The sequence below is a fragment of the Bubalus kerabau genome, chromosome X (assembly GCF_029407905.1).
Source record: "Bubalus kerabau isolate K-KA32 ecotype Philippines breed swamp buffalo chromosome X, PCC_UOA_SB_1v2, whole genome shotgun sequence".
Classification (NCBI taxonomy): Eukaryota; Metazoa; Chordata; class Mammalia; order Artiodactyla; family Bovidae; genus Bubalus; species Bubalus kerabau.
This window is the reverse complement of record NC_073647.1, coordinates 119635266-119661191: the sequence shown is the minus strand read 5'-3', so window position 1 is coordinate 119661191 and position 25926 is coordinate 119635266. Positions and strand designations below refer to the sequence as shown.

Sequence of the window (25926 nt, the reverse complement as noted above, 5' to 3'; positions counted from 1 at the left end):
GAGAAGGCCTGAGAGGCAAGGGAACCAGGGTATGGTGAAGAGAAAGAGTGAGGAGTAATCTATGGGTCCAAAGCAGAATGAGGATGGCAGAAAAGATAGAAAGGGAATCAGTGGGGGATATAGACGACCAGGGGCCTTATCAGGTGACCCAGCATTCCAGCCAGCTCCTGTCAGCTTCAGAAACTGTCTTGAAAACAGTTGTGGCCAAAGTATGGCCTCGCCTATGTGATTATCTGGAAATTGAACTTGCTGTGATCACTTCACTAGCAGAAGATTCTCTCCAACACTGTGTGTGTGCATAGAAGGCATCATTTGTTCACCCATTCATTCATTCATATATCCAATTTTTAACAGATTATTTATTTATTGGTTGTACTGGGTCTTCACTGCTACATGAGGGCCTTCTACAGTTGAGGTGAGAGAGGGCTCTCTTCCTGCTGTGTGCAGGCTTCTCAGTGCAGTGGCTTCTCTTGTTGCAGAGCACAGGTTCTAGGCACCCAGGCTCCAGTAGTTGCAGCACGCAGACTCCGTGCTTGTGGCACTCCGGAGCTTAGTTGGGCTTAGTTGCCCTGTAGCGTGTGGAATCTTCCCGGACCAGGGATCGAACCCATCTCCACTGTGGTGGATTCCTATCCACTGTACCACCAGGAAGTTCCCATATATCCAGTGCTGAGTGTTTCCAAAGTGCTCTGTCAACTAGATCCTGCTATGTTGGAGCTGAGCCATATGAAAAGAAGCTCTTTCCCCTTTCCCCCTTCAAATGGGATGTGAAGTCTCCGGTTCTTTACACAGGGTTCAGCTCCAAGTTCATGGAGCACACTGCAAATATCCAACACTGGATGTATGAATGAACGAGTGAATGAACAAATTAAGCAACTTCGATTTATTTTAGTTTAAATATGCTCATCCACTAGGTGCAATCTGAGAAAACTCTTAAAATATTGTAGGTGTAACTTACATACCATAAAATGCACGAGTCTGAAGTGAACGGCCTGTGGTATTCTCATCTATGCTTATCTCCCATGTAACCACTGTTCAGACCAACATACAGAACATTTCCATCACCCCAGAAAGTTCCCCTGTGCCCCTTCTCAGTCTACCTCCCTCACCCTCAGATAAGGAACATTATGGTTTCTGTCATCATAGATTCAGAGGACATGGTGGGTTTTTTGGCTCCACTGGGTCTTTGTTGCTTTGTGCAGACTTTCTGTAGTTATGGCGAGTGGGGGCTACTCTTTGTTGTGGGGCACAGTCTCTATGGGGGCACGGGCTCAGTAGTTGCGCTCCGGGGCTCTAGAGCACGGGCTCAGTAGTTGTGGCGCACAGGCTCGGTTTCTCCGTGGCATGTGAAATCTTCCCAGACCAAGGGTTGAACCTGTGTCCCCTGCATTGGCAGGCAGATTCTTACCCACTGCGCTACCAGGGAAGTCCCAACATGGTGCTTTTGATTAGGTTTTTCATGGCGGTGGAGGTGGGGGCGGGTGGAGAGAACTAACGCAAAGCCATGGAAGTCAGTAACCAGTGGCTCAGTGAGATGAAACTTGGAAATAAGGTTGCACTCTGTCTCAGAGTTTAATCAGGAAAACAAATATGGTGGAAACCATGGAAGGGAGTAGGAAGTTCTCACGAATGGAGAGGTGTGGTCTGTACAGTCATCCCCCAAAGGGGGCTTATTACAGTACCCTGTCAATCTGAGTACAAACATCCAGTTTTCCCAGCAGGTGTGTTCTGTCTGTGGAGATGGGTACAGCAGAACCTCATGTGTTAAATATTTGCTGTGGTTGCATACTCACCAAGTTGATTTTGGGTAACTAGGATTCCTATGTCACTTGCATTTTTGGAGAGAATATGCTGACCAGGTTGTCATGAATATGCAGACTACCACGTACTTATATATGTCAAAATGGTATTTGCAGCATTAAGAACCTGTAACTTTATTGTTTAGGGTCAATGTCATGGAGTCAGATTCCCTCTGGGACACTGACAAAACTGGGGTTCTCAGACTGGGAGGCTGAAGCCTGGATTTTGCCCTGTAGTGAATTCCCATAGTAGATACCATCTCTAAGATCTCTTGTTAAGACAGCCTTAAACATGCCAACCACAACTCCGGCCTTTCTTTGGAAACTTCCACCCTCACTGAAGATGTGTTTTGTAAACACAAGAATCTCCAAACATAAGCTGAAATCGAATACAAATAATTCTTACCAAGTCAAAGGGAGATACAGCTCCTCAAGATTCCAGGAAGCAAGCTAGATTTTTAAAACTTTTTTTATTGTCAAACATGACACAAACATACAACATCAGTGTTCAAAATATCGATAATAATGAAGCGAACACTAGGGTAACAATATCCACCTAGGTCATTATGAAATGACCAACCTCCCCAAATCCTTCTGCATGTCCCTTTAAAAATATACTTTTTTAAATTTCTTGGCCACACTGCACAGCATATGGGATCTTAGCTTCCCAAAGAGGGATCAAACCCACACCCCCTGCATGGGAAGCGCAGTCTTAACCCCTGGATCGCCGGGAAAGTCCTGCATGTCCTTTCTAGACATATCCCCCTCTCCACCACCCCATAGGTAACTTGTATGACATTTTTATCGCAGTCATTTCCTTGCTTTTCTTTATACTTTGACCATCTATGCTGTATCCATAAACAGTATACTTTCTTTTTGCCTGATTTTGAACTTTATATAAATGGAGTCAAACTGTTCATTTCTTATTTTTATATAGTATAAATGTGATATATAATACGTAATCTGTTATTTATATTTATTGTTTCATTATGATACAGTATCCCATTGTATGAAATATATACCACAATTTATTTAATCAATATACCATAATTTATTATTAATATGTAAGTGCATGTTCCTGTAGTATTTCTTCTAAGGAATGGAGCTGCTGGGTCATAAGTTTGGTATTTCTTCAGCTTTAATAGACAAGGCAATGTTTTCAAAAACTGTTGTTCCCGTTTATACTTCCACCCCCATGTTATGAGAGTTTCAGTTGATTCACATCCTTGCCTATACTTGGCATGGTCAGACTTCTAAACTTTTTGCCAGTCAAGTGGTGTGTTGGTATCTCATGGTTTCAAATTTGCATTTCCCTAACTATTAATGCAGCTGAGCATGTTAGTATAGTAGTGGCGGGTCTTTTGTATTTATTCTTCTGTAAAGTATCTATTCAAGTCAGTTGCCCATTTTTCTATCAGTTTGTCTCTATCTTACTGATTTGTAGGAGCAATTTCCACTTTCTGGATATAATTGATCTTTTCCCATTTGGGGACTTGTATTTTCACTTTATGGGTTTTTTCAATTTGCTTTATTTTTCAGAACATTTTAGATTGAGAAGAATTGAGAAGATATTTCATATACCTCACACTCAGTTTTCCTTATTATCAACAGCTTACATTAGTAGGGCACATTTATCACTATTAATGAACCAATAGTGATATTAATACGTTATTATTGACTAGAATCCATACTTTATTCAGATTTCCTTTTCCAAGGTGCTCTGTCAACTGGGTCCTGCTAGCTTGGAGCCGAACCGTATGAAAAGAAGCTTTTTTCCCCTTTCCCCCTTCAAATGGGATGTAAAATCTCAGGTTATTTACACAGGGTTCAGCTCACATTCACTTTTCCATTCTGCATATTGTGTCTTTTGAAAAAAAAAAAAAAATCCTTAATTTTCATTGAGCAGGGCTCCAGAGGGCTCCCTGATGGCTGATTTACAGGGACCAGACCATCTCACCATGATCTCTCTGGGATCACTCAGAACTCACTGCTGGAATTAATGGGGGTTGGGTAGGGGGTGGGATGCAGTGTTAGAAAAGCAAACTATATTATGTGTTTCTTCAAGTCTTCTATCTGGCCCTCTCCTTTTGGAACTCAAGAAGCAGGAATTTGACATTTTTGTTTTCTGGTTCTTTTCCAAGAGTCCTCCCCTCAGGGCAGTAGATGGCTGGAGTCTGGGCTATTTGGCCTGGGAGGAGAGGTGTGCCGAGAATGGGGGAGGAGGTTTCTTTTAGGCTAACACATGGGTCATTACTTCATATATTATCCTGGGCACACATATCCATCTTGAAATGCTTCAGTGGAAAAAGTTAACTGCACATCACCGGTTGTTTACTGAGTGCTAAAGATTGAATCAGAAGGGCTGTGTTCACAAAGCAGAACTGCTGAGGGCTCAGAATGTGACCTTGAGTACATATGCCCTCCCCCAGGTTTCAATCTCTCAATCCATGATACAAGGAGAAGCCTTCCTACAGCATTTATCCTGCTGAATTTCAAGGCTATAAGCAGCAGCAATGTCCCTTTGAGACCTCAGATGAAAAGGGGTCTTAGATTTAAAGGATAAGCTATTCACCCTTGGCTCAAAAAAAGGACATTATTTCTCAAGACAGAGTATGAAAGATTGTGAGATTTTGAGGTTTCCTGGGTGGGGAGGAATAGGCAGGATTTATATTATGTTCCTGTCTATTTATAATATTTTTGGTCTACTTCAAAGTAAAAGAAATAAGAATGTCCTAGAACTCTTTCAAGAACAGAAAAATTCACTCCTCTCCCAGTTTTTCAGGCTGGATGAAATTGCAAGAGTTGTACTCTACTTTTAGCTGATTATGCCCCTAAATAAAGTTTAGACAAATTTTTTTAGGACTGTTGTCTAGAACCTCTTCTACAATATGTAGTAAGATGCACAAAGAATGAAATTTTAGTTGATATGAAGATAAATGATTCCATCATGCTTAAAAATGAATTTTTAAAAAATGATTAAATTCTTATTGATATTTATTTTTTCAAATCAGTGACTTTAGAGTTGATGTTTTGAACTTAAACTATACAGTTAATGGTAACCCTGATGGGCTTTCTTCCTGTCACAGCTTAGTTTGGTATCTGAAATAACTCCTATGAATGCATATTGAAACCACATCCGTGTTTCAAGGCCATCAGCTGTTTGTTTTCTGAACACAGATGATACATTGTCACTTCTTGCTTCATATGGAGGTTAAAAAAAAACAACCCATGAGATGTGAGAAGGGAGGATACTGGCCAAATTAGTTATGTCTAGCCTTCACATGGAGAAGGCAATGGCACCCCACTCCAGTACTCTTGCCTGGAAACTCCCATGGACGGAGGAGCCTGGTAGGCTGCAGACCATGGGGTCGCGAAGAGTCGGACACGACTGAGCGACTTCACTTTCACTTTTCCCTTTCATGCATTGGAGAAGGAAATGGCAACCCACTCCAGTGTTCTTGCCTGGAGAATCCCAGGGACGGGGGAACCTGGTGGGCTGCCGTCTATGGGGTCGCACAGAGTCGGACACGACTGAAGTGACTTAGCAGCAGCAGCAGCAGCCTTCACATACTAAAGGATGGATGAAGGAAATAATTAACTAACTCTTGGGTAGATCAATAAGTCTTAGGGTTGCCAGATTTAGCAAATCAGAACGTAGGACGCCCAGTTATATTTGAATTTCAGATAAACAACAAATAACTTTTTTTTAGTTTAAGTATGTCCCATGAAATATTCACGACGTTTATCCTAAAAATTATTCGTTGTTTATCTGAAATTCAAACGTAACTGGGCGTCCTGTAGTTTATCTGGCACCCCTACTTGTAGTGCTGGGATTTCCCGAGGCGCCCGGCTTCCTCCAAGCAGGTGCTCAGCATCTGTGTAATTGTTAGAGCGAAGCCCAAACCAGCCTTGCAGCTTTCACAGCTGCACCCCTAGTGGGGCGGGACCACGCGACCGCGACAGACACACACCCTGGTAGGAGACCGTCACTCGAAACTGGCGAAAGGGTCCACACCCGGGAAGCAGCCCCACCATGTGGTCTCTCTGGGGCTCTCTGCAACCCTTGACAGGTTCCGTCCTTCCCCCTCAGCCCCGGATCCCCAGCCCTACCCTCCATCTCATGACCCTTCGTCACGGGCCGGGGGAGGGACTGCCCGACTCGGCGATCGTTGCCTGACATTGGCAGGGCCTCCCATCCATCACGTTAGGCTCCTTCCATCACGCTGACGTTTCCCAAGCTACGTTTCTCCCGCAAAGCGCGGCGTAGCTAGCGATTGGTGGAGAAGGCGGCGACCGTCCCAGCGGGAGGCGACGGCAGGGCGGGCTCTGGGAGTCGGGGCGAGCCCGAGCTCGTCACCCCCTCGTGCTGCGCTGGTCGTAGCGTCCTGCTGGCCAGTTCCGCGTCGCCCTGCGCCGCTGCAGCCGCCGCGGAACCATGGCTGTGCTCGTCGTGTTCCTGTCCTTCTCGGTGGCGGGTGAGGACCCGGGAGCGGGCAGGGCGCGCTCCGCGAGGGAGCTCCGAGTGCCGCTGGGCTCGGGGGTCGCGGGCAGGCAAGGGTGGGCGGCAGTGGGGCGGGTGCCGCAGTGCGGGCAGCCGGCGGTGGCCTCGCCCCAGCCGTCTCTCTCTCGGTCTTGTCTCTGAGCCAGCCTGTGGCGGCGGGGCCTGGCGGGCTTGCAGGGACTGGGCCGGGCGGGGCGGGGCTGGGTTGCGTGGGGGCACCTGAGCCGGCCTCCACCTTCCGCCTCTTCGAGAAAGGCGCGTCCCGCTGTCTCTTCCGGCCTCTTCCGCCTCGGGAGGCGCTTCGGAGGACCGGAAGGTCGTTCTGATCTGTCTAGTTGGGTACTTCAATCAGCTGATGAACTGCAGCCCTTTGCGAAGAGGCCGATGTCCCAGCTGCCCTTAGCTGCTGCTTTTCTTGGCATTTTTTGGTGTCTTCATTTGTAGCTTGTCATCAGTAATTGGTGAAATCCCCCCTCCTCCCCTCCCCACGGTTTTAGGATACGAAAGTTGGAAGTGGAGTATTAGTGATTGTTTTTGTGTGATTATTTTCTCAAGGAGGATTCCAAGTACCTCTCTATAAAGTTTGCAGTAGTTCCCAATTTGAAGGATTTGGAAACTAAGACATGAGTCACGTTCTTGGGGTCACATGTCAAATGGTAGCTTTCTCGGTGAATCTAGGTTCCCCAATATTGAGCAAGGAGAATGCCAGTCAGCTCCTATTTGGCCTCTTCCCGTGTATCATGTAATTAATTTTGCATCAGTCCTTAGGAGAGTGGTCAAGCCTAGATAAATTACCCCACAGCACGCAAGTGGTAAGCAGCAAACCTGGAATTGAACCCAGATCAGTGGGCTCCAAAGCATGGGCCTTTCCTAGTGTACCTGTTGTGGCACGTGTGAGAATGATGGTGCTGGAATCAGGGGCACGGAGGGTGGTGAACATGAGACCACATGGAGAACGGTTTGGAGGAATGGGTCCCTGTTCCCCAGTGTGCCAATTTAAAACTGAGAGGTTAAAAATCTGTCGAGGGCCTGTGCCGCTGCTCTGTGAAGTGCTGAGACACTTCACTTTGGGAATGGTGGTTTAATTTTACGTGGAGATACAGACCTTTGATGTTTTTGAAGTCTACAGTTCTTCTCCATCCCTGGAGGGGCCCAGTGTTGTGTTGATGGTAGTTGGCTTATTTTCATGACTGTAGAATTTTAGAGTTGTATTGTTCCTTTCGTCTCTGGCAAGGTCGTTCTGATCTTTCTAGTTGGGTACTTCAGGAGAATTTAATTTTTTAAACTTGGTTTTGGAAATGTAAAGATCTTCCCTTTGATACTGTGATTTAACTGAACATCTTGCTGAAATTCATGTTTTAATGTTATACTTGATCTTCCTGTGATCATTGAGGTTTGGGGGCTTTTGTTAAGTTTTGGTCTGAGGCAAATAATTGCTTCTGTACATGGTTTGAACCTGCTTTCCTAACTAGAAAAGTCTAGTTCATACAGACCAAGAATCTGATCCTGTCAGCTTCTTCACTGCTGTGGTCTTGTCAGATGAGGTTAAATTACTGTTTTCCACAGTGACTAAATGTGACTAAATGAAAAACATCTTTTAAGAGATCTGACTTCTCTATTTGAGGAAAAAATATGTCATTTAAAATGGCGATACCAAACTGGGGAGAGAGTAGAAGTAAACTAGAAGTGAATACCAGGTCATGAGGAGTATTTGGAAAAAAAAATTCAGATGGTTAGTTTGGAGGGGAAAGGCCAAGGGTGAACACATGGAATGTGAAGGGGGGCCATGTTGAAGGAGGATTCGATTTGGTCAGTGATACTTCAGAGATCAAAAGTAGGACCTGTTTAGTTTTTTACATGATTTCATCTTCATTCAGAGATGACAGCGCAGTATGGTGGGCGTTCCCAAAGGGAAGGATTCTTAACCTCTAGCCCAGATTAGGGAGGCTGGGGGAAATTTCCCTAGGCCAGGTGCCTCACGTGTAAATGTGTGAACAGTTGGGGTGGGAAGAAAAGGCTTTTCTGACAGAACAGTATGTGTAAAAGCACAGAGATATGAGAGCAAAAGAGCAAAGAGTTTGGTGGAGCTGAAACGTGTAGGAGTTAAAGTTGCAGAGATTCCACAGAAAGGGTGGTGAAGTGCCTTGGGTGTTATGTTTTGGATTTTGTCTCAGAGGCTCTGGGCACTGAGAAGGTGGTTGAGCTGAAGGGTGAACATTCAGATCTGTAGTTTGAAAAGGTGCTGGGAAGACTGGATCAGAGAGTGGCATGACCGGTCACAAGGAGGCCTGTTCTGTCTAGCCTCAGGAGGGCCTGAGGAGGGCCCTGGACATGGAGGGGAAAGGGCTTGGGAGATAAGAAGAAAAGATGGACAGAACTCAGAGGTTGATGAGCTGTGGTGCTGAGGAAGGGTTTAAAGATGATTAATTCAAACAGCTGGGTGGAAGGTGGCGTCATCCTTTGCTACAGAGAATACAGGAGGCGTGTGTGGAAAAATGGCAAGTTCAGTTCTGAACCTGTTGCGTTTGAAGCACCCATTGAACTTGGAAGGAAATGCTCAGCAGACTGCTGGATATCTAGGCAGAAGGCTTAAGGGGAAATCTAGGCTGAAAATAAAAATCTGGGAACCATGAGTGTGTTTTTGGTGTTTGGAGCCTTAGGGAGTAGACGGGTTCAGGCAGGGGGGAAGCCAACATAGAACAGGAAGCAGTGGGGGTCAAGAATGGAGCTGCAGATCTCCAAAGTGGAGTGTGCTTGATTTTGTGTGCTTCGTAATATATTATGAATCCATTGTTACATTATAATTTGTGAATGTATAGTTTTTAAGTATATTATGTATATTGGGAATACTTTCAAGCTTCGTACTGGAAGGGTTGAAATCTAAATAGTTTGCATGTCACTGCTTTAAAGGAGGGGAAGGGGAAGAAACTGAGGAGAAAGGCAGCCAGAGGGACTGGGAGGAAAACCAGGGGCCTAGGCTTAGGGAGACCAGGGCAGGAGCTTCAAGGACAGAGTTGACAGAATCAGCCGCTTTGGGACGTTACATAAATTGAGGGTTGCAAACTGTCTCTGGGATTTGGTGAGTCATTTCGGTGGCGTGGTGGGGTCAGAAGCTGTGGGTTAGGTAGCATATAGGAGATAAAGAAGCATAGGAGCCAGGTGGTGGCTGACTACTCTTCCAAGGTGGTTCTTCATCTGAAGGGAAGCAGAGGCAGGAGGGAGCTGGTAGGACCAAAGGAGAGTTTCTGTGGTTTGGATTTTAGAATGGGAGCACCCTACAAGTATTTGTGTGTGCTCAAATAAAAGAGCCAGTTGAGAGGGAAAAGGGCTAGTGCAAGATGTAGCTTCATTCATTCACTCCCTCAACAAGTATTTATGGAGCAGCAGTGTGCCGGGCGCTGTTCTCAACCCTGGGGCTACTGTGTGAAGAAGACAAACCCAAACCCCTGCCCTTATGGGACTCGTACTGTACAGGGCCAGCTTTTTATGCCCCCAACCATACAGCCACCTAACTTCTGGTACAGGGTCTGTTCCAAGTTGGGAGGCCAACTTCTTACACTTTGTGAAGGATTCGAGTGTTGGGACTGTGGAGATGATTCCTGGCAAATGTAGGGTTTGTAAGTTGAGGTGGCGTCTCCGTTCACTAGTCATGTTCATATAGAGGATGGGTGACCTTTCAGGTATCGTGGCGATGCCTGCATGAAGCAGCGGTTTCTTGGTATAGGAGTCTACCTTTTCTCGGCCTCTTGTATGTCCGTTGGAAATACTACGTCGTGGACTTTGTGTCTACAGTCTGAAGTATTACACCTTCTAACTGGTAATGTGTACCCCCCCATTTGACAGTTCTCATTTCACTAGCTTTGCCTGTGGGACATAAGGAAAGCTAGGATCTATCCTAAGATAGACTAACCGGTTGAAATTTCAGAGTGATATACTAGAAATTTTTTGAATTTGCATTTTGAAGAGAGAATTGGTGGTAGAAATAACTTAGAGAGTTCAAGTTTATTTTCTTCCTTTCTAGTTGGGGTCAGGGTTTTGGTTTTTGTTCTTGAAAATCTGGAGAAATGCTACTGATTTCTAATTCTTGCCAAATTGTCACATGCCCCTGTTTAGGGGCCATCTGCAGGAAGGCATCTACATCATTATGAGAATCCTGTTTCATTGCTGTAACTTTGTTATAGCAGAAGGTATGGACTTAAATTCTTGCAGTATACTTTGTAAAGGAATTTATTGATGTTTAGGATTCAGCATTTTGTCCGTCAACATTTAGTATGCTAAGTCAATGGAGAATGGGAAAGTATGTATTTAAAATTTTTTCAGTGTGGTTGCAGAAATTTTGTGATGCTGACTATTAATCTGTTTTCTTTTCAGGTGTCTTTGGGAACGAATTCAGTATATTAAGATCACCAGGGTCTGTTGTTTTCCGGAATGGAAATTGGCCTATTCCAGGAGAGCGAATCCCAGACGTGGCTGCATTGTCCATGGGCTTCTCTGTGAAAGAGGTGTGTGTATTTTTAAAAAATATCTGGAGCTGCTTCTGAAAGCATTTTTGTTGATTTATGTTAACAGCCCAAGAGAGTAGCAGGCAAACATAGATACAGATTATAAAAGTAAAAAATGTATTTGTAGTCAGGGAGATTTTAGGTAAGTGTTCCAAGCTTGGTTATGAAAGCAAATCATTATAAAACATTAACCATGTAATCGTCTATTCATAGTAGTGATGTCCTTTGTTATGTTAGAGAATGCATCTGTCCTGCTGTTAATAGGATGTATAAATTTATTGGTTTTCTGCAGTACATGTGATAGATTTGTGTCTCAGTTTAGGCTGCCATTACAAAGTACCACAGACTGGGTGTTTTATAAACAACACTTATTTCTTCCGGTTCTAGGGGCTGGAAGTCCAAGATCAGGGTGCCAGCATGGTTGAAAGTCCTCTCCAGGTTGCAGAGTGCCAACTTCTTTGTTGTATGTGGTAGAGAGAGCCCTGTGGAGTCCCCTTTATAAGGGGTCTAATCTCATTTATAAGGATTCCATCCTCATGACCTAGATCCCGCCCTCAGGCCCCTCCTCCTAATACCATCACATTGTGGGGGGTTAGGATTTCAACATGAGTTTTGAGGGGACACAAGCATTCAGCCCATTGCAATTTATTATGAATGATGCAGTGTATATGCATCTTACCTGAGTTTAGGAAAATAATGTGGTCAGTAGTCATAACCTGTTGTAGTAACCGACTGCTTACTTGCGATTGTTGCCGAGAGGGCCTAGATCCAGTCAACATGAGAGAGCTTCAAGCTCAGGGCTGGAAGAAAGGAGATGGAGTTTGTTCTATCTCCCTGTCTCCTCCCACTTTAAGGTTTGATGCTTTTGAGGTGGTCTGTAGACATCATCAGTCATTCAGAGGAATGTTCTTCCTAGGTCCTGAGTGCCCTTGAAACCAGAAGCTGTGCACAGGAACTGCCTCTAGGTTAGGCCTCTGGGTGGAGCTCCTTGCATGAATGTGACTTGCTGTTTAAGTATGAAATTTGTACCTTGTTCTTTATGAACTTAATTTTGACTACAAATGGCTGTCAAAATAACCTTTAGAAGTAATTATTAATAAACTATTTTGACTACAAATGGCTGTCAAAATAACCTTTAGAAGTAATTATTAATAAACTACAGTCACTTTCAGCAGGAATTTTATTTATAAAGTGCTTAGTCTAAAGAGAATGTTGTAGTCTTGCTGTGTCACTGTGAAAGAGAAACGTGATATTGTAGTAGATAAGGGCAAAGGATGATGTGAGGGAAGAAAATATCCACAGTTACATGGAGGAGAAAGTGTTTCATAATCTGGAATTTGGAAAGTACCTACATTTTGTTCACTTGCCTGCTTTTTTCCACAGAAGGTTTGAGATGACTTATTATTAGACTTTACTGTTTCAAGTCTGTAGCAGTTAAAATGAAGAAGGTAGAACTCAGCATCCTCAATTAGGAGATTGCAGCTACTGCCTTAAATAAGACGTTTGCTGTCCCTATGAGTTTTCATTGCTGGTATCATCCCAGAACCCCTTAATTCTGCTTGTCAGATGTTACTGGGGAAATGGTTTCCTGAATTGATAATTCAGCACATTTCATGCTTTTCAACGTGCAGGACCTTTCTTGGCCGGGCCTTGCAGTAGGTAACCTATTCCACCGTCCTCGGGCTACTGTTATGGTGATGGTGAAAGGAGTGGACAAGCTTGCTCTACCCCCAGGCAGTGTCATTTCGTACCCTTTGGAGAATGTGAGTATTTACTATAAAGAATTAAAGGGATGCATTTAAAATTCTGTCTTGTCAGCTGTCATTATGGATTGTGTTCTAAGCACTCGTCTTTCTTTTAATGCCCTGATAAGTAAAAGGCAGTTTTGTTTTTTTTAATTATATGATGGTTGCAAATTGATTGAAACGTGGCTGCTTGCTATGCATGAGAGTACTTTCTAAGGTAAGAGGTGAAGAAATTGCCCCGCTCTGAGAATAGTCAGAGGATTGAAAAAGAAACCAATTGAGGGTGTAACCTTTTGACATATTCTCGGGCATTATTTCATCACCTTCCCTTCAGAATTTTATCATTTCTTTTGGTAAGGAAAAGATTGGGGGCAGTTTTGCTGGCTCACTTATTCCTTTACTGGCTTTTCAGGCAATATGGCTGACTGAACTGTTGTGAAAGGCCCTCCTTCTACTGTAAGCGTATGGAGTCAGCAAACATCTTTACATGTATAAAATTGAAAGCAAGAAAGGGATACACAGAGGTGCCAGATATGAATAGAAAATATGGAAGCCACAGTGATGAGCAGGAGCTGAAGGTGAAATTGTGTTCCTTACAGAAAGCCAGGGGCTATAAAAATGCTGTCTTGTTCTTGAAAGGAACCCCCAGCTGCCCCAGGGCTACCACAGAGGAGCTGGCTTGCCACCCTTAGCTGTGGAATGCAAAGAGCCCCCTGTGAGAAATCTGAACTATGGGCTTATACTGGGCAGTTAGCTGCTTCAAATTCACACAATCCACCCCACACAGATACGTCCACAATCCAGGGCTGTTTTGGTAAAAGAAAGAATTGAAGAGTTGAATTTACCAAACACTTAAAGGGGAAAAAATGCCATGAGAAAGTCAGCAGGTCCAACAAACAAAATTCACCCCCCTAGAACTACAGATAAAGTCAGCAGGTCCAACAAACAAAATTCACCCCCCTAGAACTACAGATAATAAACCAGTCTCAAAAAGAGACTTGAAAATACATACATATATTAAAATTGTGAGAAAGTTAAAGGAATTAAAATTGTGAGAAAGTTAAAGGAACGACTAGAAACTAGAGGTAGTTAAAAGTTTTTTTTTGAGATGTGGTACTTTTATTTCCACTTAAAAATATTTTGTAATTTATATTGATTTCTTTAACCCATGAGTTATTTAGAAGTGTTGTAACATGTGGGTTCTTTCAGGATAATTTTTAATTATTCAGTTTCTAATTTCATTGCATTATAACACTGGTATATACAATGCTGATTTGGGAGGGGGGATTCTTTTCAGACTTTTCCTGTGGTCTAGTATACAGTATCTCCAAGCCAGTATCTCCAAGCACATGACATGTTTACCAAAAAAATGACCATGTACTAGGCCACAAGGCAAAGCTCAACGGATACTATCAGTATCATATAAACCACCTTCTCTGACCACGATGCAGTTAAATCTGAAAAAAATAAATGATACTTTTAAAAAATGACTTCAAATGATAGAAACAAACACAAGATATGAGTCCTCGGGTTTAGAGCACACTGAGGTAGGCTCAAGTCAAATCAACACCTAAATATGAGTGAAACTGAAGACCCATCAAGGACACTGAGTCTTAGCAGAGAGAAGAGATACAGTCGTGACAGAGGAATGAGAGCAAAACGGTAGCAGACTCCTCATCGTTGCCGTTGGAGATTCGAAGTGCAAGAAGGGAAAAGCAGTGACTGCACAGTATGAAGCCAGGCTGAGGATGCTGTTTAAGTAGACATAATAAAATGATTTATGATCTAACTGTTGGAAAGGTGCAGAGAGAGAAACTGCATGTAAGGAGACAGGGCTCTGGCTGGTGATGTGGGAGAGCTAAATCCTCATCTTCTATAATGGGCAGTGAATAGGCAATGCCTAAAATTGAAAAGTCAAGATGTAGCAATATAAACACATTATTTAGAGATGGTGGTAAGAAGAAAAGGAGACAAAGGATTTGAAAGTGAATGCTACAAGTAGGTACAAAGGATGTAATGTCAGCATGATGAGTGTAGTTAACACTGCTGTATGATACATATGAAAGTTGTCAAAAGAGTAAATTCTAAGTTCTCATCACAAGGACAAAAATTTTCTTTTTTGTATCTGTATGATGATGGTAATTATTACTGTGGTAATAATTTCACAATGATAACTTATACAGTGATGTATGTCAATTATCTCAATAAAACTGAAAAAAATTAACTTGAAGTGAGGAAGAAAAAACATGGAGGAAACAAAGTGAGTACCTCAGAGGAATAGGAAACGGGCAAACTTATTTTCATAAAAAATCTTATAGAACTACTGGTCTCTTAAGTGGCATGTGTATAAAAATTTTTTAAAAGTCAATAAGAAAAGATACTGGAACAGACACAGTCCTAAATAATTCATGGGTTGAGAAAACTACAGCAGAGATTTTGAAATTATTTGTAACTGAAATGTACCATATATTTTTAAAATTGTGGGGTGCAGCTAAAGTGGTAAGAAGGAAGTTTATAACCTTAAATGCACATGTTAGATAATTTCAAAGATTGGAAATTAGTGAGCTAAAGAAACCAGAAGAATTTCAGAGTAAATGGAAGGGAACAATAAAAATGAAAGGTGTATTAAAACATTTTTCTTAGTCTTCACAAACATTATTAAGTAGCTTGCTGTGTGTGATTTTCTGTGAAAATCACTGTAGAAGATCTCTTTAAAAAAATACATTAAAAATCCAAAATGCCCTTCAGATTTTCATTAGCCTACAATCTGAAATTAAACATTTTAAAAAGAGTAGCCTCATTTTACATGAGTAGAAACTGTGAAAAGAGCTCATGTTACTGCTTGACCCTGACTGACTGCCTCTAAGGGGAAAAATCCACCCCAAAACAAACAAAAGCTTTAGAATTCCACTTAATGAAGCTTCTATTTGATTAGCTAGCTGTTATCATTAGTTTCAAGTCCTATAGATAGAGAATTTCTATTTTCTCTAGGACAAACATGTGCGTATCCTTACAGTTTTAGGCATGAGCTTTTTTTCCTTTTCCAGTTTAGCAGGTCTGTATCCTTTCTTCCTTCCCAGTTTGGCGTTCACCTGACTCAGTAGCTTCTCCAGTTTGACTGCTAGGGACATGTCACCTTTAATCTTCAACTTTCCTGCCATGAATGCCACTGAGGTGAAATGAGGCTGGAGAGTTGTGTTACGTGTTCTCATATTCCTTCCAAAGCCCAAGGAAGTTGACTGAGGGATTGCAAAAGGAGCACGTTTGTGGCTGACTTGGGATGCTTATAAAAAGGATGCTTTTGCAAGTTGGAACTCTCTTCCCCTTCTTCAGTTAAACATTAACTTATTTTAAGAGAATCTGGGGAAGAGTTGATATGCATTGAGTAAGAGAAAAAAATTAATTTCAGTTACTAAACATTTATTTCTGCTTGGCCCACATTAACATGCTACTTATAAACATGAACCTTTTAATAGTAAAAGAAACTACTGAAAAAAATCACTCTGAGAAATCTCCATTAAAACAAAAACATTGCTACTATATTGCTTGTTTTAATAATGATAAGAATAAAATACTTTTTGAGGGAAAAAATTACCATTATCTCTTTTAAAAAATAATATGGGGGCAGAAACAGGTCTATGGGAGTAGAAGTCAGAATTTTGATTACCCTTGGGGGTGGAGGGAGTTGGTAGAGAGGCTTGTAGGGTGCTGATGTTTTATTTTGATCTGGTGGGGCTATATGAATATCCATTTCTAAATATTCCCTGAATTGTTAAGCCAAGATTTATGCACCATATTATATGTATGTTGTGTGTATGCGTGATCAGTTGCATCCAACTCTTTGTGACCCCATGGGACTGTAGCCCACAAATCTCCTCTGTCCATGGGAATTTTCTAGGCAAAAATACTGGAGTGGGCTACCATTTTTTTCTCCAGGGGAATCTTCCCGACCCAGGGATCAGACCCTGTGTCTCCTACATTGGTAGGCAGATTCTTTAGCACTGAGCCACCTGGGAAGCCCCATATGTATGTTACACTGTAACAAGAAATTCAGGGGAAAAAGTACATTTTATCACAATTACCAATTTCAGTTTATTAATACCATGTGGTCCCAAGATAAATTTCACATTCAAATTTCTTGTGACATACTTTGTGCCTTGCCTAGGAATCTTCAGTCCATCTGAAGACTAAACCCTACACCTTATTAAACATTTTTTCCTTTTTTAAAAATTATTTTTAAATTTTTATTTATTTTTAATTGGAGAATAATTGCTTTACAATGTTGTGTTGGTTTCTACATCAACATGAATTAACCATAGATGTATGTCCCCTCCCTCTTGAACCTCCCTCCCATCCCTTAAACATTTTTAAAGTTTTGAAATGAAAAATGAGGTCTGTTTCTTTCAATCAAATTCAAGTCTTCAAATTCCCTTCACCTCTTAAATGCGTTAATAAATTATGGTAGAGTATACATTCATTGTGGCACATTTTATCAATATTGAAACCAAATGTGTTCCTGCTAAAAAATACCTGAATGACCAACTGAACCTGCCTGCCAGTGCAGGAGATGCCAGAGACATGGGTTTGATCCCTGGGTCAGGAGGATCCCCTGGAGGAGGAAATGGCAACCCACTCCAGTATTCTTGCCTGGAGAATCCCATGGACAGAGGAACCCTACAGTCCATGGGGTTGCAAAGAGTTGGACTCGACTGAGGGGCTGAGCACACGCACGACCACCTGAAAGTGATGCCTTGCACAAGATAGTGTTTTGTCCTTAATTTTGCAAGTTGTTTCTTATTTAGGCAATTTGGAGACACAAACTTATTGGCCCACTAGGGGGCTGTTTAATCTGCAGTATCCTCAAACAGGTTCTTTGTATTTGGATATGATTCGGGTCTTTTAAATTTCCATAGAAAATGCTGGTACTTTTTTTTTAAGACTCCCTTTTTAATACTATTTAAATGATTTTTCTTCCTACTTGGGTTCAGATAATAATTAAGGTCTCACTCTTAAATTTCAGGCAGTTCCTTTTAGTCTTGACAGCGTGGCAAATTCCATTCACTCCTTATTTTCTGAAGAAACTCCTGTGGTTTTGCAGTTGGCTCCCAGTGAGGAAGTAAGTTGTGATCGTTTTTATTTTAAATGCTTTGAAAAATATCAAAATGAATCCGCCACAGGTATACATGTGTTCCCCATCCTGAACCCTATAAGCTCTCATTATTTAATGAAAATTTAAAACGAATTTTATGAAAAATGCTGATGGACTTTGGTATATTGGAATTAATCTGCAGAATGTAATACAATTTTGGCTTCTTCTTCCAGAGAGTGTACATGGTGGGGAAGGCAAACTCAGTTTTTGAAGATCTCTCAGTAACGCTCAGACAGCTCCGCAATCGACTGTTTCAAGAAAACTCGGTTCTCACTTCACTTCCCCTCAATTCTCTGAGTAGAAACAATGAAGTAAGTAGTGTAGTCATTGAATGAAGAAATGAATATTACTAATTTCTCATGCCTCTGACTTTAGAGCCAAGTTGAAATTTTAGAAAATGAAAAGTTTTACAAGCTTCCTGCTGGAGTAGATTCTTTTTTTCCTTGAATGTAATTTTTAAAAAATGATTCTCATGAACTGACTCTTTTTGTGAGCTGGGCTATAGTAAATAGTATGACATACTAGTGCAAGGGTTGCCACCAGTTAATCCTGAGGCCAGAAATCACAGTAACTACTTTGGTAGTGGGTGAGCTGGCTAGATCTGGTAATGTGGGAGCTATCGCTCACTGCCTCTTCTGGTGTGTTGCCTCATTTTCCTATGCATTCTCAGCTGTCCAGTGAAGGGCGCTACCCTTGCTTTGACTCCTGTATGTCAGCTTTACCACCTATTCACCTGTTCATGCACCCTCTTAACCACACGGCATGCCACCTTTGTGGTAGCCTCCTTTCACCTACTCTGGATGACCAGGACTACCACCTTTTATTCTTCAAGGGATGTGAGCAAATGAGGCTATTGGCAAGACCTCGTTGCAGCGCACCAGAATATTCTGATGCCCTGAGGGAAAACCACTTTAGAGTTTGGATGCTTTATCATGGCTTTATCAAAAATAAAGTTATTGAGAGGCAGTTGCTGTGCTGGAGAATAACTTATCACCATTTTGTTAGGAAGTACTATTCTATAAGCATTTTCAATTGACGTGAACCTAGCAAATGGAGGACAGTTGCATAAATTCACTCATGTGTTTAATGTCTGTAACATCCTGTGCCTTACTTGATAGATGGCAAATACAGATCTTGGATGCGTATTTAAGATAATGCTCATTTCTTTCTGCTCTCTGCAGGTTGATCTCCTTTTTCTTTCTGAACTGCAAGTGCTACGTGATATTTCAAGTTTGGTAAGTAGGCTACTCTCATTTGTCAGTTCCATTTATTCTGGCTTCAGAAGACATTTCTAGAGATTCCTTGAATGGTAATGAAACCAATCAAAAAGTTTACATATGCCTTAGATTTGATTCCATGGAAGTTGAGAAATTAGTGGTGGTGTTGGGGATTTTGAACTCATCTCATGTTAACACATTACTCCGCATTTTTACTTTTAGGAGAGAGATTCCAAGTACACAGGCCTAGGAATAAGGCCTCCCCTGGCTATAGTCCTGACCTGTTGATTTCTCCTCGGATATTAAGACTTAATTACTGTATCTTTATCTTTGGGTGTAAAATAGACCTCGATAGAAAATACAGTTTTGACTAACAGTGCTGTCAACCAAGTCAGGAAGGGGATAAAAATGCCTGTAGTATGTTCTTTTTTTTGGGGGGGGGGGGGCGGTAAATGTTTTTTTTTTCTTTTTAATCCTATGATCAAATAGAAAAACTTAACCTGTGTGCTATCTTCTACAGTTATTGCCCAAACTTTCAGTGGGGTTGGTTTGGGGAGTGTGGAAGTGTGCTAGTGGTGTGGGAGGTGAGCACTGATGGGCTCATCTCTCTATAGGATCAGACTGGTCCAACTACCTGTTCTCTCATACCCTGGCCCATATCTGAGGTTTTTAAGAAATTTTAAAACAAGTTTTTATTATAATTGCTTTTAAAAACTAAGATCTGTGTTGGATTTCAGAAACTCCCATTTTAACCAGTTCCATTTGCCACCCTCCCAGACTTTGTGTATTGTGGTATGTGCATGCATGCTCAGTCACTCAGTCGTGTCTGACTCTTTGTGACCCCGTGGACTGGAGCCCACCAGGCTCCTCTGTCCATGGGATTCTCCAGGCAGAATACTGGAGTGGGTTGCCATTTCCTCCTCTGGGGGATCTTCCCCACCCAAGGGTCGAACCCACATCTCTTGCATTGGCAGGTGGATCTTTACCACCGAGCAACCTGGGAAGCCCATACCGTGGCACACTGGGGTGCCCCTGTTGTACCTTTTAGGTATAAAACTCCAACTGGCTGTGTTTGACATTACTTTATCCACTTCCTTTTGTTTGTTCTCCTAAGTTGTCTCGACATAAGCATCTAGCCAAGGATCATTCTCCTGATTTATACTCACTGGAGTTAGCAGGCCTGGATGAAATTGGGAAACACTATGGGGAAGACTCTGAACAATTTAGAGATGCCTCTAAGATCCTTATTGATGCTCTGCAAAAGGTAAATCATCGATGGAGTGTGAGCAGTTAAGAGTATGACCATTTGACTTTTTGCTTCCTAATGGGAAAATCTGCTTAGTGAAAGACTACTGATTGAAGTCTTCTACTCGCCTTCTTTGAGGGCTGAGGATGGAGTAGGTGGGTCACAGGTATATAGTGGGATGTCCGTGTGTCTTTCCTTCTTTGAGCTGTGCAGCACAGCTTGCAGGATCTTAGTTCCCCCCAGAGATTGAACCTGGGCCCTGGCAGTGAGCTGAATCTTAACCACTGGACCACCAGAGAACTACCAGAGATCATCTCTTTCTAAAGCTGGCAGAGGCAGCATAGGAAATGATTGATAACTCTAGTACAGTACTTTTTTCTTTTCATCATGGTAAAATATAGCTAACATAAAATTTACCATTTAACTATTTGTAAGTGTACAGTTCTGTGGACTAAAAACATTCAGATTGTTGTGCAACTGTACCACCATCCATTGCCAGGACTTTCATCTTCCCTGAAACGCTGTCGCCATTAAACCCTATGAAATAATCAAAGAACAACACTTGGCACAGCACCAGACATGTAGTAGACTACCAGTAAATGCTACTTTTCCTCTGTCCTTGAAGTTATCCACCTGCAGCCCTTCAGTGAGGCTTCAGTTAAAACCTTTGTAGGTGTGATTAACCAGAGACCACTTAGAAAGATTTCCTTTTCCACTTCCCTGCTCCCAATTTATACGCCAACAAATTCAGTGACTACTTTCTTATTCTGAGTATTTGAGCTGAATCTTAACAGTTTTCTGAATATTTTAACATAATCAAAACCTTTAAGACTTGCCTATTTTAAGACTGCATTTCATGAGCCAATAGGTAATTGTGTTTGTTCTTGTAGGTGCACCGAAGCTTTACAAAAATTTTAATAAGTATGTGTTTTGAGATTCTTACTAATGCCATTAACGCTTCAGTTTGCAGATGACATGTACAATCTCTATGGTGGGAATGCAGTGGTAGAGTTAGTGACTGTCAGATCGTTCGACACATCCCTTGTGAGGAAGACGAGGAATATCCTTGAGACAAAACAAGTGGTGAGTACATTTTTGGATCATGCTTTAAAATTGTAAAATGAACTCTTAAAAAACCCACCAAATCTTGTATCACCTGTGGGCAGTATGCATGAGCAATCAGTAAATCTGAAAAATGATTAAAACATAGGTTTCTTATTCACGGAGGTATTGTGTTTTATAAGTGATACTCAGTTCTTTGGGGTTGTAATCAGATAATATACTTTGTTAGGGATAAAAGCAAATCTGTAGGAGCTGGTGAGATAATTCAAATACAGGTATTACACGGAGATGTCAGACATTAGCGTGCAGGAGGAGTGTGGTGCTCTCAACTTGTGGAATCTGCTTTTCTCAGAGGCACATCGTCTTTGTGATATAGTCTCTCATTTTCCTGCTATGTACTCTCTCTATAATTCTACAAATTTTTGGCCTGGATCTTACTTTGATTTTTAAGCATTTAGAGGATCATAGGCAAGGGTGCCAGCCCCAGTAAAACAAGTGTATATGCACACAGCCGAAGCATCATGTGGCCAAGAACATTATTTACAGCTGGCTTTATCCCTCAGAGCAGTCAGATCCCCAGTCTTTTATGGACACGCTCCTTTGGGCCCCACGGGACTGAAGAGTGAGATGCTCAAGGGTAATGTGTGTTCAAGACAATCTGGACATGGCTGGTCTGAGATTGTTTCTTCCTAAATAGGAGTGGGAGAACCTCTGTTTAAAACAGCACACCAGGCTAGACAAACTGAAAAATTTTCACATGACAGAGCATCTAGATAATGGCCAATTAAAAAAAAAATTACCCTTTTGAGCACATAGTTTAACTCTCAAGAAAGTAAGGGGAACTGGAGAACTGTGTAGTAACCAGGCTATCCTGAGGACATTGCCAGTTGGGTTACCAAGGGACTGGCTCTCTGTCGGGAGTTGGAACTGAGACTTCCTTGTGTAGCTGGGATGCCAGAAGGGCCCACAATGAGAGGGTGGATTAGAAAACAGCCTACCTACCAGCAAAGGGGGACCTCCAGGTGGTGGTAGTGGTAAAGAACCTGCCTGCCAATGCAGGAGACGTAAAAGACACTGGTTCAAACCATGGGTCAGGAAGATCCCCTGGAGGAGGGCATGGCAATCCACTCCTGTATTCTTACCTGGAGAATCCTATGGACAGAGGAGCCTGGCAGGCTACAGTCCATAGGGTCACAGAGAGTCGGACATGACTGGAGTGACATTAGCACGCACACGCCAGCAAAGGGAGACAGAAAGGCCACTTGGGTGCTGTGCAGGCAGGGTATGTGTTGGGGGTGGTGGAATGTCTCCTAGGGAAGCCTCGGGCCAAGAAATCAACACAAACCCTGGTCCTAAGCTGGTAAGAGGGGTGGCCCCCACCCAGCAGAAATGAATGAAAACCTCCCTGGCAGGATACACCCTCCACACACAGGATACAAAAGTATGTAACATGTAATACTAAACAATTGTTAACATGTAACACTCTAAAGCTGAAGGATTAATACCTGTTCCTTTGAAGCTCCCTCTTGTCTTACTCCTCTACCTTCCCCACCTAGAGAAACCTGCTCTAATATTATGTTAACCATTCCTTGGCTTTTCTTTACAGTTTTAATACAGATGTATTTATCCTTAAGGACTTCCCTGATAGCTCAGATGGTAAAGAATCTGCCTGCAATGCAGGAGACCTGGGTTAGGAAGATCCCCTGGAGAAGGAAATGGCAACCCACTCCAGTATTCTTGCCTGGGAAATCTCATGGACAGAGGAGCCTGGTGGGCTACAGTCCATGGGGTCGCAGAGTCAGATACGACTGAGTGACTAACGCTTTCACTTCATTTCGGCTCAAACAATGTTGTTTGGAATCATAGTATGTTTTTTCTGAGCAAAGGCTGAGTATCTGAGAGCCATGCATGCTGATCGAGTAGTGGAGGTCATTTTGCTGCTATATGTTGCATTGCACGGATGTGCCAGTTATCCATTCTGTTGATAGACATCCTTGTACATGTCTCTCTACACATATACAAGTGCTCCCTAGGGTATGAACTGGCTGGATCACCGTATATGCACACCGTCAACTTTATTGGTATTGCCAAATTTTCTCATGCAGTTGAGCCACTGTCTGCTTCCACCAACAGTGTTTATCTTCTTCATGAAGGCTCCTCCTCCTTAGTTCCTAGTATATGTAGCTCTTATGCCACTTAGTATGTTTGTTACATAAATTAATCACAGCTATCAAATTGTGGTAATTTCCTAACTTAATATTCTTCCATCTTGATTTTCTTTTATTGTAGAAGGACCCCTCAACTACCTATAACCTTGCATATAAATATAATTTTGAATATCCCGTGGTTTTCAACCTGGTACTTTGGATAATGATCGGCTTGGCCTTGACTCTGATTGTCACCTGTTACAATATTTGGAACATGGATCCTGGATATGATAGCATCATTTATAGGATGACAAACCAGAAGATTCGAATGGATTGAACTTTCCTTATGACAAACTTGGAAAGAAAGAGGGTTTGAAAATTGGCTGTTTCATTAAAATAAATCTTTTAGTGTAGTTTAAACTAGATAGTACACTTTAAATTTATTAAAAAAACAAATTTTGTTCTCGTGTGTGTGTGCCTGTGATGTTCTTTTAGAGTGAGTTATATAGTATTGATGTGAGTTGACTTGTGTGATATAGATTCCATAATATGCTTAAATACGATGATATAACCATTTAATATAATTTCATTCCATCTACTATTTGGAAATATGCACTGTAATAAATGTAAAACATTTAGAATAGTTTGTGTTATTTATGTTGGGAAAATGCACTGAATTTGAAATGTTTAACTTCCTTACACAGGACAGGTTAAAAGTGACATTTGGGCTGTTATATACTATGAACCATTTGTAAATGTCTTAATGTAAATATCTCTGAAACAAGAAAAGGTTTTTAACTTCAAGCAGCTATTAAGTATGAATGTGCTTCCACAGTCATTCACATTTTCAATTGCATCTGATTGACAGATGATAGCTGTTTTTTTTAATCTCTTCTGAAATTTTGGTGATCCGAATGGTCAAGTGTGGATATTAAACATACTACATTAATCTAAGAAGGAACTAGCTTTGTGGAGTTAAGACACTTGTAATCATATACACAAAAACATTTGGGGGACATCTTGGGGCATGATTTCAGTCATTTTTCCCCTTGTGTAAGTTACTCTGGTTTACGGTACAAAATTGTTCTATATAGAATGTTAAGTTGTTAAGTGGAAGTAGATACTCCCTACTTTTTATGTGAAAGTGGACCAATGTCTATAAAGAGTGACAAATAAAGTTAATGATGATTCAAAATTTGTGTCATTTCAATACTACATCTATTTTCTATTGTAAAAACCTAAACAGGGTTTTGATCATAATTGGCGGTTTTGTTATACAGACTTTTTTAACATTTGTTTATTCCCACTGCACCTCCTGAGATTGATTCATTACCAATATGAGGAAGACATTTTACTTTCTATGCTTATTATTGAATTTACAGAGAATATGATAAATTCACACTAGACTTCAGGTGGGGAAGGCTTAAATTTCCCTATAGTGTTTCGAAAAGTGACTATGCAACTATTAAATACTGATTAGAATATGAAGGACCATCTAATAAGGTAAAAGGCTTAAGGGTTAGTTTTAAAGTCTCATAGCTTATGACTTACCCAATTAAAATTTTAAGCTTCACGCTTATGTAGTTAAGTTAGAGTTATGCTGCCTTGCCCCTGGGAACCCTACTTGGGTTTAGAATTAGCTGTGTCTCTCTTCTCGCAAAAATCATCATTTCTGATTAGCATGTTTGAGAAGATGAAGTCTATTGAGCTGTGTTTTCTGCCACCACTGCAAGGTACCTTTGACAGCTACAGTGGTAAACTTCCATCGAGTGTTTCTTTTCTTTTCACCTCTCATTGAGCTATAGTGAAGCTGATAACTGCACAGGAAAGAAAAATCAGTTGTCCTAAAATCACTCAAGCAGTCACCACCACAACTCCCTGCCAAGCTCATGAAGGTGAGGGTGTTTCCAGCCATCTAACCTGGAACACTCTGACCCCCATGGAACCCAACGGGGCCTATGTCTAGGGGACAGGGATCTATAATGCTGCAGAGGGGTTAAAAATCCACTTTTCTTCCACAAGTTTCTTATATAAATATTGCCATAGAAGTTAGATTGTTATGATTAAATGTGAAGTAAACCAATGCCTTTGTAATTTAAAACTGATGAGACTAAGTTCTAGAAGAAGAAAAAAACTTACCTACACGACAGCACTAATCCATATAGGGTAAATGGCACCAGCACCCGTCTATGTTAGGCAGAGAGCAGTTAATTAAAATAAATGTTCTGCCAAGATTATTATACCTGTTGCTGATGATTTGCTCTTAAATTAAGTCTAATTTGTTCAGGAACATAAATCACGATGTGGAGATTTGTGTGAGAGGCAGGCGAGTCAGGCTTGTGGCAGACTATTCCACTGACGGTGAAAGAGAAAACCCAATCACTTCATAGCTAATTGGTGGAATATTTCAAGTGTATAAAACATCTGAGATTCTACATGTGGCAGATACTGCTTACGGCCCAATTCTATCAGGAATAATAGAGAATTGACTGAATATCTATTTTCACTGGTACCAAATAATATGGAACATCATAAACTTACTTTTCAACAGATGATCA

General features: G+C 41.6%; 1 protein-coding gene across 1 annotated transcript; it reads left to right on the top strand.

Moving 5' to 3' along the window:
• Positions 1-6040: 6040 nt before the first annotated feature.
• Positions 6041-24566, top strand: ATP6AP2 (ATPase H+ transporting accessory protein 2). The gene is made up of 9 exons (XM_055564892.1): positions 6041-6274; positions 10672-10802; positions 12434-12565; positions 17568-17663; positions 17870-18007; positions 18878-18931; positions 20028-20177; positions 21123-21242; positions 23511-24566. Exons 1-9 carry the CDS (start codon positions 6235-6237, stop codon positions 23703-23705), a joined length of 1056 nt encoding a protein of 351 aa, XP_055420867.1. The 5' UTR covers positions 6041-6234; the 3' UTR covers positions 23706-24566.
• Positions 24567-25926: the final 1360 nt, after the last annotated feature.

Bases quoted from the DNA above. Each gene is read 5' to 3' on its own strand.
- ATP6AP2 (XM_055564892.1), top strand. From the start codon at position 6,235: ATGGCTGTGCTCGTCGTGTTCCTGTCCTTCTCGGTGGCGG. The intron at 10,803-12,433 runs GTGTGTGTATTT...TTCAACGTGCAG, and splicing joins TGGGCTTCTCTGTGAAAGAG to GACCTTTCTTGGCCGGGCCT. The intron at 17,664-17,869 runs GTAAGTTGTGAT...TTCTTCTTCCAG, and splicing joins AGTTGGCTCCCAGTGAGGAA to AGAGTGTACATGGTGGGGAA.